Source organism: Convolutriloba macropyga, chromosome 11 (genome assembly GCF_964194025.1).
Source record: "Convolutriloba macropyga chromosome 11, txConMacr16.3, whole genome shotgun sequence".
In the NCBI taxonomy this organism is placed as follows: domain Eukaryota; kingdom Metazoa; phylum Xenacoelomorpha; order Acoela; family Convolutidae; genus Convolutriloba; species Convolutriloba macropyga.
In genome coordinates, this window is record NC_134478.1 from 7,264,781 (window position 1) to 7,280,345 (window position 15,565).

The following is a 15,565-nucleotide window of genomic DNA, read 5'->3' on the forward strand; positions in this document are numbered from 1 at the left end:
TAAAATTTTGATTACACTTTATAGTAAACAAAACATTGGCTGATAGATCACGAAACAATAACAAACAGAGTTTAGAACAATTAAGTATATCTTTCTAAAAGAATCTACAAGCTGGAATATCTGCAACGGGCTTCTCAAATACCATTTGGTATATAATCGCCCAAATCTGATGAGTGCAAAGAAGCTGTTGAGGGAAAGGTGTCATCTGCAGTTAAGTCAACCACTTCAATGTTAGCTTTTTCAAGCTCGGTAACTCGCTTAGTTAACTGCTCAATTTGCTTTTCGAGTTCACAAATTTCACTCCAAACGTTATCCGCTGTTTGCCTTTCTTGGTTTTCCTCAATACTGCTTGAACGAGGCTTTTCAAATAACAATTTTTTCCCTTTTATGACAACTCTGCTTTGCAGCATCTTTGAAACTGAAAAATAAACATATTATTTCAAAAAAAAAAAATGATCCCATGAAATCAATCAAACAAGTCCTTCAAATCAAAATCAAAAGGTGTTGCACTCCTTTGAAATTCGCTTCCACAGTGGCATTTCAATACTTAGTTCGGCCAAACTTCGACATCTCTATGACCAATTCAAAAATACTGTTTCAAAATTAATTGTTTGAAATAATCGCAGATTTCCCTATGAAAAACTAACTTTTTTCCTAGGCAAGCTATAGCAAAAATTCTTTTTGCTTTAGACTCTAGGTAAACAGGGATACGCCGATTTTAGTTCGATTTGGACAACTCCTTGATTCGACGAAATAGACCTATTTTTAAAATTCAATAATTGCAATTTATTCGAAATAATTGCAACTTTCCGTATGGAAAACAAACTTTTTTGCTAGTCAGGCTATAGCAAAAATTTTTTTGTTTTAAATTCTATATATACAGGGAATGCTCCATACCGAGTTTGGATTGATTTGAACAACTTCTTGACCCGATAAAAAAGAACTATTTTTAAAATTCGCTATTTGCGAAATTGGCAACTTTCCGTATGAAAAACTAACTTTTTTCTCAGGCAAGCTATAGCAAAAATTCTTTCTTTTTTTCACTCTAGGTATACATGGGATACTCCATACCCAGTTTGGTCCCATTTCAACAACTCCTTGATCCGACGAAATAGACCTATTTTTAAAATTCAATAATTGCAATTTCTTCGAACTAATTGCAACTTTCCGTATGAAAAACTAACTTTTTTGCTAGTCAAGCTATAGCAAAAATTCTTTTTGTTTTAAATTCTAAATATACAGGGAATGCTCCATACCGAGTTTGGATTGATTTGAACAACTTCTTGACCCGATAAAAAAGAACTATTTTTAAAATTCGCTATTCGCGAAATTCGCAACTTTCCGTATGAAAATCTAACTTTTTTCCTAGGCAAGCTATAGCAAAAATTCATTCTGTTTTACACTCTAGGTATACATGGGATACTCCATACCCAGGTCGGTCCCATTTCAACAACTCCTTGATCCGACGAAATAGACCTATTTTTAAATTCAATAAGTGCAATTTATTCGAAATAATTGCAACTTTCCGTATGAAAAACTAACTTTTTTGCTAGTCAAGCTACAGCAAAAATTCTTTTTGTTTTAAATTTTATATATACAGGGAATGCTCCATACCGAGTTTGGATTGATTTCAACAACTTCTTGACCCGATAAAAAAGAACTATTTTTAAAATTCGCTATTCGCGAAATTCGCAACTTTCCGTATGAAAAACTAACTTTTTTCCTAGGCAAGCTATAGCAAAAATTCGTTCAGTTTTACACTCTAGGTAAACATGGGATACTCCATACCCAGTTTGGTCCCATTTCAACAACTCCTTGACCCGACGAAAAAGACCTATTTTTAAAATTATTTATTTGAAATAATTGCAAATTTCCGTATGAAAAACTAACTTTTTTCCTAGGCAAGCTATAGCAAAAATTCATTCTGTTTTACACTCTAGGTATACATGGGATACTCCATACCCAGGTCGGTCCCATTTCAACAACTCCTTGATCCGACGAAATAGACCTATTTTTAAATTCAATAAGTGCAATTTATTCGAAATAATTGCAACTTTCCGTATGAAAAACTAACTTTTTTGCTAGTCAAGCTACAGCAAAAATTCTTTTTGTTTTAAATTCTATATATACAGGGAATGCTCCATACCGAGTTTGGAATGATTTCAACAACTTCTTGACCCGATAAAAAAGAACTATTTTTAAAATTCGCTATTCGCGAAATTCGCAACTTTCCGTATGAAAAACTAACTTTTTTCCTAGGCAAGCTATAGCAAAAATTCGTTCAGTTTTACACTCTAGGTAAACATGGGATACTCCATACCCAGTTTGGTCCCATTTCAACAACTCCTTGACCCGACGAAAAAGACCTATTTTTAAAATTATTTATTTGAAATAATTGCAAATTTCCGTATGAAAAACTAACTTTTTTCCTAGGCAAGCTATAGCAAAAATTCTTTTTGTTTTGGACTTTAACTACACTGGGGATACTCCATGCCGAGTTTGATTCGATTTGAACAACTCCTTGATCCGACGAAAAAGACCTATTTTTAAAATTATAATCGCAAAAATATTCGAAATAATAGCAAATTTCCGTATGAAAACTAACTTTTTTCCTAGGCAAGCTATAGCAAAAATTCCTTTTGTATTAGACTCTACATACACTGGATATACTCCATATCGAGTTTGGTGTCATTTGGACAACTCCTTGACCCGATAAAAAAGACCTATTTTTAAAAATATTTGTTTGAAATAATTGCTAATTTCCGTAGGAACAACTAACTTTTTTCCTAGGCAAGCTAGAGCAAAAATTCTTTTTGTTTTAGACTCTAACTACACTGGGGATACTCCATGCCGAGTTTGGTTCGATTTGAACAACTCCTTGATCCGACGAAAAAGACCTATTTTTAAAATTATAATCGCAAAATTATTCGAAATAATAGCAAATTTCCCTATGAAAAACTAACCTTTTTCCTAGGCAAGCTATAGCAAAAATTCTTTCTGTGCTAGACTCTAACTACACATGGGATACCCCATACCAAGTTTGGTTAGATTTGGACAACTCCTTGACCCGATCAAAAAGACCTATTTTTAAAATTCGTTATTTGCGAAATTCGCAAATTTCCGTATGAAACACTAACTTTTTTCCCAGGCAAGCTATAGCAAAAATTCATTCTGTTTTACACTCTAGGTATACATGGGATACTCCATACCCAGGTCGGTCCCATTTCAACAACTCCTTGATCCGACGAAATAGACCTATTTTTAAATTCAATAAGTGCAATTTATTCGAAATAATTGCAACTTTCCGTATGAAAAACTAACTTTTTTGCTAGTCAAGCTACAGCAAAAATTCTTTTTGTTTTAAATTTTATATATACAGGGAATGCTCCATACCGAGTTTGGATTGATTTCAACAACTTCTTGACCCGATAAAAAAGAACTATTTTTAAAATTCGCTATTCGCGAAATTCGCAACTTTCCGTATGAAAAACTAACTTTTTTCCTAGGCAAGCTATAGCAAAAATTCGTTCAGTTTTACACTCTAGGTAAACATGGGATACTCCATACCCAGTTTGGTCCCATTTCAACAACTCCTTGACCCGACGAAAAAGACCTATTTTTAAAATTATTTATTTGAAATAATTGCAAATTTCCGTATGAAAAACTAACTTTTTTCCTAGGCAAGCTATAGCAAAAATTCTTTTTGTTTTGGACTTTAACTACACTGGGGATACTCCATGCCGAGTTTGATTCGATTTGAACAACTCCTTGATCCGACGAAAAAGACCTATTTTTAAAATTATAATCGCAAAAATATTCGAAATAATAGCAAATTTCCGTATGAAAACTAACTTTTTTCCTAGGCAAGCTATAGCAAAAATTCCTTTTGTATTAGACTCTACATACACTGGATATACTCCATATCGAGTTTGGTGTCATTTGGACAACTCCTTGACCCGATAAAAAAGACCTATTTTTAAAAATATTTGTTTGAAATAATTGCTAATTTCCGTAGGAACAACTAACTTTTTTCCTAGGCAAGCTAGAGCAAAAATTCTTTTTGTTTTAGACTCTAACTACACTGGGGATACTCCATGCCGAGTTTGGTTCGATTTGAACAACTCCTTGATCCGACGAAAAAGACCTATTTTTAAAATTATAATCGCAAAATTATTCGAAATAATAGCAAATTTCCCTATGAAAAACTAACCTTTTTCCTAGGCAAGCTATAGCAAAAATTCTTTCTGTGCTAGACTCTAACTACACATGGGATACCCCATACCAAGTTTGGTTAGATTTGGACAACTCCTTGACCCGATCAAAAAGACCTATTTTTAAAATTCGTTATTTGCGAAATTCGCAAATTTCCGTATGAAACACTAACTTTTTTCCCAGGCAAGCTATAGCAAAAATTCTTTTTGTTTTAGACTTTAACTACACTGGGGATACTCCATGCCGAGTTTGATTCGATTTGAACAACTCCTTGATCCGACGAAAAAGACCTATTTTTAAAATTATAATCGCAAAAATATTCGAAATAATAGCAAATTTCCGTATGAAAACTAACTTTTTTCCTAGGCAAGCTATAGCAAAAATTCCTTTTGTATTAGACTCTACATACACTGGATATACTCCATATCGAGTTTGGTGTCATTTGGACAACTCCTTGACCCGATAAAAAAGACCTATTTTTAAAAATATTTGTTTGAAATAATTGCTAATTTCCGTAGGAACAACTAACTTTTTTCCTAGGCAAGCTAGAGCAAAAATTCTTTTTGTTTTAGACTCTAACTACACTGGGGATACTCCATGCCGAGTTTGGTTCGATTTGAACAACTCCTTGATCCGACGAAAAAGACCTATTTTTAAAATTATAATCGCAAAATTATTCGAAATAATAGCAAATTTCCCTATGAAAAACTAACCTTTTTCCTAGGCAAGCTATAGCAAAAATTCTTTCTGTGCTAGACTCTAACTACACATGGGATACCCCATACCAAGTTTGGTTAGATTTGGACAACTCCTTGACCCGATCAAAAAGACCTATTTTTAAAATTCGTTATTTGCGAAATTCGCAAATTTCCGTATGAAACACTAACTTTTTTCCCAGGCAAGCTATAGCAGAAATTCTCTTTGTTTTAGACTTTAACTACACTGGGGATACTCCTTGCCGAGTTTAATTCGATTTGAACAACTCCTTGACCCGATCAAAAAGACCTATTTTTAAAATTATTTATTTGAAATAATTGCTAATTTCCGTATGAAAAACTAACTTTTTTCCTAGGCAAGCTATAGCAAAAATTCTTTTTGTTTTAGTTTCTAACTACACATGGGATACCCCATACCAAGTTTGGTTAGATTTGGACAACTCCTTGACCCTATCAAAAAGACCTATTTTAAAATTCGTTATTTGCGAAATTCGCAAATTTCCGTATGAAAAACTAACTTTTTTCCTAGGCAAGCTATAGCAAAAATTCTTTTTGTTTTAGACTCTAACTACACTGGGGATACTTCATGCCGAGTTTGGTTCGATTTGAACAACTCCTTGACCCGATCAAAAAGACCTATTTTTAAAATTATTTATTTGAAATAATTGCTAATTTCCGTACGAAAGACTAACTTTTTTCCTAGGCAAGCTATAGCAAAAATTCTTTTTGTTTTAGACTCTAACTACACATGCTATACCCCATACCAAGGTTGGTTAGATTTGGACGACTCCTTGACCCGATCGAAAAGGCCTATTTTAAAAATTCGTTATTTGCGAAATTCGCAAATTTCCGTATGAAAAACTAACTTTTTTCCTAGGCAAGCTATAGCAAAAATTATTTTTGTTTTAGACCCTAACTACACTGGGGATACTCCATGCAGAGTTTGGTTCGATTTGAACAACTCCTTGACCCGATCAAAAAGACCTATTTTTAAAAGTCGTTATTTGCGAAATTCGCAAATTTCCGTATGAAAAACTAACTTTTTTCCTAGGCAAGCTATAGCAAAAATTCTTTTTGTTTTAGACTCTACCTACACTGGGGATACTCCATACCGAGTTTGGTTCCATTTGGACAACTCCTTGACCCGATCAAAAAGACCTATTTTTAAAATTCGTTATTTGCGAAATTCGCAAATTTACGTATGAAAAACTAACTTTTTTCTAGGCAAGCTATAGCAAAAATTCTTCTTGTTTTAGACTCTACCTACACTGAGAATACTCCATATCGAGTTTGGTTCCATTTGGACAACTCCTTGACCCGATGAAAAAGACCTATTTTTAAAATTATTTATTTGAAATAATTGCAAAATTCCGTATGAAAAACTAACTTTTTTCCCAGGCAAGCTATAGCAGAAATTCTCTTTGTTTTAGACTTTAACTACACTGGGGATACTCCTTGCCGAGTTTAATTCGATTTGAACAACTCCTTGACCCGATCAAAAAGACCTATTTTTAAAATTATTTATTTGAAATAATTGCTAATTTCCGTATGAAAAACTAACTTTTTTCCTAGGCAAGCTAGAGCAAAAATTCTTTTTGTTTTAGACTCTAGGTAAACAGGGGATACTCCATGCCGAGTTTGGTTCGATTTGGACTACTCCTTGATTCGACGAAATAGACCAATTTTTAAAATTGAATAATTGCAATTTAAACGAAATAATCGCAACTTTCCGTATGAAAAACTAACTTTTTTCCTAGGCAAGCTATAGCAAAAATTCTTTTTGTTTTAGTTTCTAACTACACATGGGATACCCCATACCAAGTTTGGTTAGATTTGGACAACTCCTTGACCCTATCAAAAAGACCTATTTTAAAATTCGTTATTTGCGAAATTCGCAAATTTCCGTATGAAAAACTAACTTTTTTCCTAGGCAAGCTATAGCAAAAATTCTTTTTGTTTTAGACTCTAACTACACTGGGGATACTTCATGCCGAGTTTGGTTCGATTTGAACAACTCCTTGACCCGATCAAAAAGACCTATTTTTAAAATTATTTATTTGAAATAATTGCTAATTTCCGTACGAAAGACTAACTTTTTTCCTAGGCAAGCTATAGCAAAAATTCTTTTTGTTTAGACTCTAACTACACATGCTATACCCCATACCAAGGTTGGTTAGATTTGGACGACTCCTTGACCCGATCGAAAAGGCCTATTTTAAAAATTCGTTATTTGCGAAATTCGCAAATTTCCGTATGAAAAACTAACTTTTTTCCTAGGCAAGCTATAGCAAAAATTATTTTTGTTTTAGACTCTAACTACACTGGGGATACTCCATGCAGAGTTTGGTTCGATTTGAACAACTCCTTGACCCGATCAAAAAGACCTATTTTTAAAAGTCGTTATTTGCGAAATTCGCAAATTTCCGTATGAAAAACTAACTTTTTTCCTAGGCAAGCTATAGCAAAAATTCTTTTTGTTTTAGACTCTACCTACACTGGGGATACTCCATACCGAGTTTGGTTCCATTTGGACAACTCCTTGACCCGATCAAAAAGACCTATTTTTAAAATTCGTTATTTGCGAAATTCGCAAATTTACGTATGAAAAACTAACTTTTTTCTAGGCAAGCTATAGCAAAAATTCTTCTTGTTTTAGACTCTACCTACACTGAGAATACTCCATATCGAGTTTGGTTCCATTTGGACAACTCCTTGACCCGATGAAAAAGACCTATTTTTAAAATTATTTACTTGAAATAATTGCAAAATTCCGTATGAAAAACTAACTTTTTTCCTAGGCAAGCTATAGCAAAAATTTTTTTGTTTTAGCCGCTACCTACCCTGGGGATACTCCATGCCTAGTTTGGTTCCATTTGAACAACTCCTTGACCCGATCAAAAAGACCTTTTTTTAATATTATTTATATGAAATAATTGCAAATTTCCGTATGAAAAACTAACTTTTTTCCTAGGCAAGCTATAGCAAAAATTCTTTTTGTTTTAGACTCTGCCTACACTGGGGTTACTCCATACCAAGTTTCGTCTAAATTGAACAACTCCTTGAACCGATAGTAATCTACTTTGAAAAAAAATCAGATTTTGAAGACTGAAGATTAAAATGGGGTGTTTTCAACGATTCTGTTTGTAATCTAGGGCTAGCCCTGCAGAATCCTTGAAAACAGACCATGTGCAGTACAAATAGAACAGTAGAATGCAAAATCAGCATCAAATTAGGGTAAAAACGTTTAATGTTTAATATCTTTTGTGAATTCGCTATAAAACTATGAAAACATCAAGTATCAAACTAAACAAGGTAATCAGACTCTGCAAACTAAATCAAATCATTGACGCAACTTTAAACTAATCATAAACAAGCACAACGTCAAAGGGCAAGCACGTAAAATCGTCAAAAGCAAATCTACTATCATTTCTAGGTGGTAACTTCTTGCCCCAGCACGAGTACTGGGTAGGGACATTCAATTTGGCAGGAATTCTGTATCGTGGAAGCGCAATAAATTTTTTTCTGCTGTCCAGTCCGATGTTTCTTATTCTGCCAACTTTTTCGATTATCATGCCACCGAACTTTTCGGGTTTCTTCTGGATTCTGATCTTAGCCCGCTTGCAATCGCCGATGCCGAAAAAATTCACCCAGCCATTATACTTCCACTCATTTTTCAATCCCTTTTTTGATTAGGCCTGAGTTTTCCTACTTTCACAGATTTAGCCTCTTTAAATAGCTTAGAAACTTTTGCTAAGACTTTCCCGAGTTGACAATTGGCTCGAAAATTTACGAATTTGATAGAAGTTGCTAGACCCAAATCAACTTCACGACGTCTCTTAAACAAACACTTTTCGTCTTTCGAATTCAAATCCTTCAAGCATTTGGCTCTTATCTTTTTAAGCTTTCCCCTTGGGTAAACAAACTCATCGTCATAAAGATCTTGTCTAGGTACATCATCATCAGAGGTACTTGCTGACATTTGTCTCGATCTAAAATACTCAATTCCAGTCGCTATAGGCTCTAAAAGGGGTCCCACACTTCGCCCTGTGGCTTCCTCGCCTGGAGCTGCCGTTTTCTCCCTTCTCCGCTTCTCTTCTCCGCTTCTACCCTTCTCCGCTTCTACCCTTCTCCGCTTTCTATCTGGGGGGGAGGTTGGGGAGCTTCTACGCATACTGTCACATATTATAGCTCTACTCTACTTCTCCTGCTTACACTGACAATTCTGATATATCCCACTTTATATTATGCCTCATACAAGGTACGTATTACTTGTTGAACGGACAGCGTCTCATCGGACAGCCTACGCTTTCAGATGACATGCTCAGTTCCGAGTGACGTGGTCACTTGAAAGCACACGCCGTATTCGAATATTTCATAATCTCAACTGCTATTACTTACCTGGTAAGAGGTAAATCACAACTTGCATTCAAATTACATACTTCAAAAGCTTGTGAATTGCACAGTGCGATGAATGTAATTACTTTGATCGTATAATGAGTATTTGAAAAATATTGAGTGAGCGAGTTCATACGAGGCTCGACGGGTCTGGGTCTGACGGGTTTTTCAAAGTGCAATATCTCCAAGACTACTGAACCAATTCTTAAAAATAAAAGTGTTTTGGAATCAAGAAGGAAAATGCTATCATCTGATGCATAAAAAAGTTCTGAGAAACAGCTTTAAAAAAATCATGATTTTGACCCCTTGATGCAAAACAGGTGTTTTTCAGCATTCTTCGGGAAAGGCAAAAAAACTCACCTCGGGTTGCAAAACTTATTCAAACAATATATATGAGTGTAAAGCAGAGAAGGCAAGCTTTATTTTGGACACTAGAACGTATCTTAACTCTTTCTGTGCTTGTAGTTATTAACAAAAACAACTTTGAATTTTCGTTTTTTTGCAAATTTTCATCTCGATTAGGTGGCGTTCCTCGGCCTAATTCTCAAGAATATCAAAAATTTTCAATTTAAAAAATCATTGTTTTGTGAAGCTTAGTTGATAAGCTGTACAAAGATTACAAAAAAGTATAGTTTTGAAGCTGAAACATTAGTTAAAAACAGAAAATGACCTCAAAAAGGGCGTTTTTCTCAAGTTTTTTTGAGTTATTTTGCATTTTAATACACAAAATTTAATGAAACGAATACTCGGGTATAATTATTTGGAAAGTAGAGGCAATGAGCAAAAAATGAGTATACGTTTGCTATATTTCTTTTCCAAAATGAATAGTTTTCTTGATAAGAATAAAAACTCCGACAAAAATTAACGAGACTTTTTTGCATTGTGACAAAACGATTTATTGTGTGGGCAAGCTATAGCAAAACTTTTTTTTGTTTTAGACTCTAATTACATTGAAGATACTCCATGCCGAGTGTGGTTAGATGTGAACAACTCCTTGATCTGATTAAAAATACTATAAATACAATAAATCGATAATCGATTTAATCGTAAACTTCTGTGTGAAAAACCAACCTTTTCTCTAGACAAGATATAGCAATAACTTTTATTACTTTATAGTCTACATACAATGCAAGTATTCTCTAGAGAGTTTGGTTAATTTTGAAAAACTACTTGGAGTAATCAAAAACAATATATTTCAAATATAATATTTCGAAATAATCGTAAATTTCTGTATGAAACCACAACCTCATTTCTAGACAAGCTGCAGCAAAAATTCTGTTCATTTCCGACTGTACATACACTCGGATTACTCCTTATTGCATTTGGTTAGATTTGGACAATTCCTTGGTCCGATCAAAAATACTAAAATTCAGAAGAAAAATTTCAAATTAATCGTAAATTTTCTTATCAAATATCAACTTTCTTTCTAGACAAGCTATAGCAAAAACTCTTCTTTATTTAGATGCATCATGTATTGGTAGTACGGCATACCACGTTTACTGAGATTTGGGATACTCCTTGACTGGATCAAAAAACTAAATAATAAGCGAATAATAAGCGAATAAGTCGATATTTTCGATTGAAAAGCTAACTTTTTTCCTAGCCAAGCTATAGCAAAAATTATTTTTGTTTTAGACTCTCTATATACAGAGGATACTCCCTACCGAGTATGGTTAAGTTTGGACAACTCCTTGACTCAAAAATTTATATTTCAATATGAATGATTTGAATAAATCGCAAATTTCCGTTTGAAAAATTAATTTTTTTCCTAGACAAGCTACAGCAAAAATTCTTTTTGTTTTGAACACTATATGAACAGAGAACACTTCAATCCGAGTTCGGTTAGATTTGAACAACTCCTTGACCCAATGAATTTTCTATAGTTTTGAAAATAGAATAAGCGAATAAGCCGATATTTCCGATTGAAAAACTAACTTTTTTCCTAGGCAAGCTATTACAAAAATTCTTTTTGTTTTAGACTCTAGGTACACAGGGGACACTCCATGCCGAGTTTGGCTCAATTTGAACAACTCCTCAACCCAAACAAATAGATCTATTTTTAAAATTGATTAATAGCAATTTATTCGAAATAATTGAAATTTTCCGTATGAAAAACTAACTTTTTTCCTAGGCAAGCTATACCAAAAACTCTTTTTGCTTTACACTATCATAGCGCTGGTGATACTCCATACCAAGTTTAATTTGATTTGAACAACTCCATGAGTATATTTCTGTGAGTATATTTGTATATTTCCGTGTGAGATACCAACTTTTTTTCCTAGGCATGCTTTTGCAAAAATTATTTTAGTTTCAAGCTCTATATGCACAGTGAATACACCATTACGAGTTTTAAAGATTTGGACAACTCTCTGACCCAATCAAAAATACAAAAATACTTTATTTAAATTTAATAACTCGAATTAATATTAAATTTCTATATGAAAAACCAAATTTTTCTCCAGACAAGCTATAGCAAATTATTTTTCTTTTTTGGTTCTACATACACCGGAAGTACTCCCTACCGTGTTTGGTTAGATTTGGACAATTCCTTGACCCGATCATAAATACAAAATTACTATATTTCAAAAACTTTAATTCGAATTAATCGTAAAACAGTATATGAAATAGCAACTTTTTCTCTGGACAAGCTATGGCAAAAATTTTTTTTTTTGGATTCTACATACACTGCGGTTACTTCCTAACAAGGTTGGTTTGACTTGGACAACTCCTTGACCCGATCAAAAATACTATATTTCAAAAATGTTTATTCACAATAATCGTAAGTTCCCGTATGGAATACCAATTTTTTTTTCTTGAAAAGCAATAGTAAAAATTGTTTTTGTTCTTCCTTTTACGTAGGAAAAAAGAACTGCATATAGAGTTTGGTTTGATTTGGACGACTGCTTGGCTGAATAAGTCAGATTTTTCAAAAAAAATTATTCGAAATAAACGGAATGGACATTTTCGAACAGTCTGGACTTTAAATCACGAAAACCCGGTGAACGAAACTAAATCTGGGGAAAACATAAAAATCTGAACGTGAACTCATCTTAAAACTGTCGAAGGCTCAGAAGTCTGGACATGAACGCACTAAAACCTGGTGAAATTAATAAAATCTGATGAACGCACGAAAGTCTCTTGAAGCTCGAAAGTCTGGACATGAACGCACGAAAGTTGGTTGAACGCACAAAAATTGGTTGAACGCACGATAATTGGGTGAACGCACGAAAGTCTGGACATGAACGCACGAATGTCTGGACATGAACGCACAAAAATTGGTTGAACGCACGAAAATTGGGTTAACGCACGAAAGTCTGGACATGAACGCACAAAAATCGGTTGAACGCACGAAAATTGGGTGAACGCACGAAAGTCTGGACATGAACGCACGAAAGTCTGGACATGAACGCACAAAAATTGGTTGAACGCACGAAAATTGGGTTAACGCACGAAAGTCTGGACATGAACGCACAAAAATCGGTTGAACGCACGAAAATTGGGTTAACGCACGAAAGTCTGGACATGAACGCACAAAAATTGGTTGAACGCACGAAAATTGGGTGAACGCACGAAAGTCTGGACATGAACGCACAAAAATTGGTTGAACGCACAAAAATTGGGTGAACGCACAAAAGTCTGGACATGAACGCACGAAAGTCTGTAGAACGCACGAAAGTCTGGACATGAACGCACAAAAATCGATTGAACGCACGAAAGTCTGGTGAACGCACGAAAGTCTGGACATGAACGCACGAAAGTCTGGTGAACGCACGAAAGTCTGGACATGAACGCACGAAAGTCTGGTGAACGCACGAAAGTCTGGACATAAACGCACGAAAGTCTGGCGAACGCACGAAAGTCTGGACATAGGCAACTTCCGTCTGGGACGGTCTGGACATAGGTACTTTCCGTCTGGGACGGTCTGGACATACTTGCTTCCGTCTGGCACCTCAATCTGGGGTACTTCTCACAATTATTTGAGACGTTTTTTGTCATTTTTAGGCTTCTAATTGCTTTGTGGAAATCACTTTTACAAGTTTTAAGCGCTTTCTCCACTTAACGGAAGTGGGCGCCTGAAAGTGCCAGCCACATTCTTTGGAAGTAGTTTTAGTGCGCTACCGGTAGATTCTCGTAACGGGCTTCGTTTGCAGCAATGGGAAATTCGAGGCTCATTGCTGGAATTTTAGTCAATTGCTTTTCCTCTAAATGCTTGAAATATTATCTTTTGCCACTCGCAAAAGTTTTATGACTCGATCTTATAGAAAACAATTTTTAATTACATTCACGGCCATCTTTAAGTGGTCGCATATTGATTTTTTCGGGCTATTTAAAATTATGCTACCTGTATCAAGGGCTGTATCACTTTGACCGCAAGCAGACAAACACTCAAATCCAGCTATGCCCTTTTCGAAACAATAGTTTGCCCATTTTCCACTGTAGCAAGTGTCACTGATTATCGTGTCACCGCTAAAAATCGCTAAAAGATGTAAGATTTGCGGTGAATTTGAGTAAAAGTGTAAGATTTGCGTTCAATGCGATGAATGCGGTGAAAAAAAACTTTTAAGCGGTGAAATTTTTTTTTCAGCGCTTAAGCGTTGAAAGAAAATTTTTCACCGCTACAAGCAGGATGCGGTTAAAAAAAAGTTTTCACCGCTACCAGCAGAATGCGGTGAAAAAAAATTTTTCACCGCTACCAGCAGAATGCGGTGAAAAAAAATTTTTCACCGCTAAAATCGCAAATCTTACAAATATTCACCGCGCTAATTTCAACGCTTATCTTATATTCACAGGAAATATCATTGAAGTAAGTGACAGATAGCGCAGTGGATTACGAAGTTGGTGACACGCATGAGGTAGAGGTTCGAACCATTGTACGGCAGTTTCTTTTTTGTAAGAACTCCGATGAATGCGGTGAAAAAAAATTTTTCACCGCAAAATTCAACGCAATTCTTACAAAAATTCACCGCTTTCAGCGCATTCAACGCTAAAAGATGCGGGCGCTTTGCGGTGAAAAAAGTTTTTTTTTCACCGCTATTCACCGCTAATCTTACATTATTTTTTGTCAAAACCTCGACCCGGGGGGGTAGACCATGTCACCAGGAATTCTGTCAAATATCTCTTTAATGCTGATAGATCCATCAGAAAAACACCAATTGCCAGTATCGACTTCACCGTGGCCTGTGTAATACAACATTGGCTTAAATTCGTTTTCTCTGCAAAACTTGAAGAACTCATCAATATGATTCAGTGCGTCAGCTTTTTTAATACGTAAATCCCTGATTGTGTTTCTCAAATTCGAGGTGACAGTTTCCTCCATTAAAAGAAGATCTGACGTCACTTTTTTCAGAAATTTTCCACCAGATGTGTTTGGAGCTCCTCGTGGTCTTCTGTCTGACACATCTATAGTGTTCGGAGGGTTACTTGTCCCTGATATCAATAAACATTGTCTGACGCGATTGGTTGGACTCCATTTTTCAATTTCGGATAAGGAGACCGCGTTGTAGGTACTGGCTGGTCTCGCGAAAACCATTTTGGTTCTAAATTTTTGTTTTATACCCTCGTAGTCAAGTCAGCTCTGATGCAAAACTAAACGTTCACCCAACTAAATTATTATTATTTTCTAACTTTCAGCAAACAACTTAGTTTTAGTTCGCTGAAAATATATTTACAGCAACCAAATCTGACTGTTTTCAGCGGTGAATACTTCGATTCGTTCAAAATACTTTTGAATAAATTTGATTCGTTCAAAAAATAAATTGAAGACTTTCTCGACGCTTGAATTTTTTAACTTAATATATAAATAGATGTTTGACGACGTCTCATAGAAGTACCAAAATACAAAAACATAAAAAATCTTTGGCCAAAAAATTGGTTGTACCTGCCAGCGTTCCAATTTTATGCGCTCAAGTAGAATACAATCAACAAAACATACTGCGGCTCAGTTAAATCTGCATTTTCTAACTATACATGTTGGGCCATGACCACGCCTCATGTGAACGAATATAACTTTATCAAAAGTGAAAGTGAGAATGGCGTGTCGTAGCATCACCTAAATATTTTTTTTGGATAGCAGCATATGAGAACCTAATTATGATTAAGTCATATGACAAAAGCCAGAGCTTATGACAAATGTGCTGAGTGCAATATTAAACAATTTGGTGTTGACAATTTTAAAAAAAAGACAGAAATTTTTTGCTTTCTGCTTTAACCTTATTGTCCAGACATATACCCTAGAAGAACGC

The 15,565-nt window shown here is 34.9% G+C and overlaps 1 protein-coding gene across 1 annotated transcript in view; it reads right to left on the minus strand.

Moving 5' to 3' along the window:
* LOC142349351 (uncharacterized) overlaps nucleotides 1-15,046 on the minus strand; it is a 68,727-nt gene extending 53,681 nt beyond the window's left edge. The window contains exons 1-2 of the mRNA XM_075400834.1: nucleotides 14,393-15,046; nucleotides 13,666-13,790 (exon numbers count right to left, since the gene is read on the minus strand). Coding sequence (XP_075256949.1) covers nucleotides 13,666-13,790; nucleotides 14,393-14,853 — 586 coding nt within the window. The 5' untranslated portion in view covers nucleotides 14,854-15,046. The remainder of the gene's footprint in view (nucleotides 1-13,665; nucleotides 13,791-14,392) is intronic.
* Between the last annotated feature and the right edge of the window lie 519 nt (nucleotides 15,047-15,565).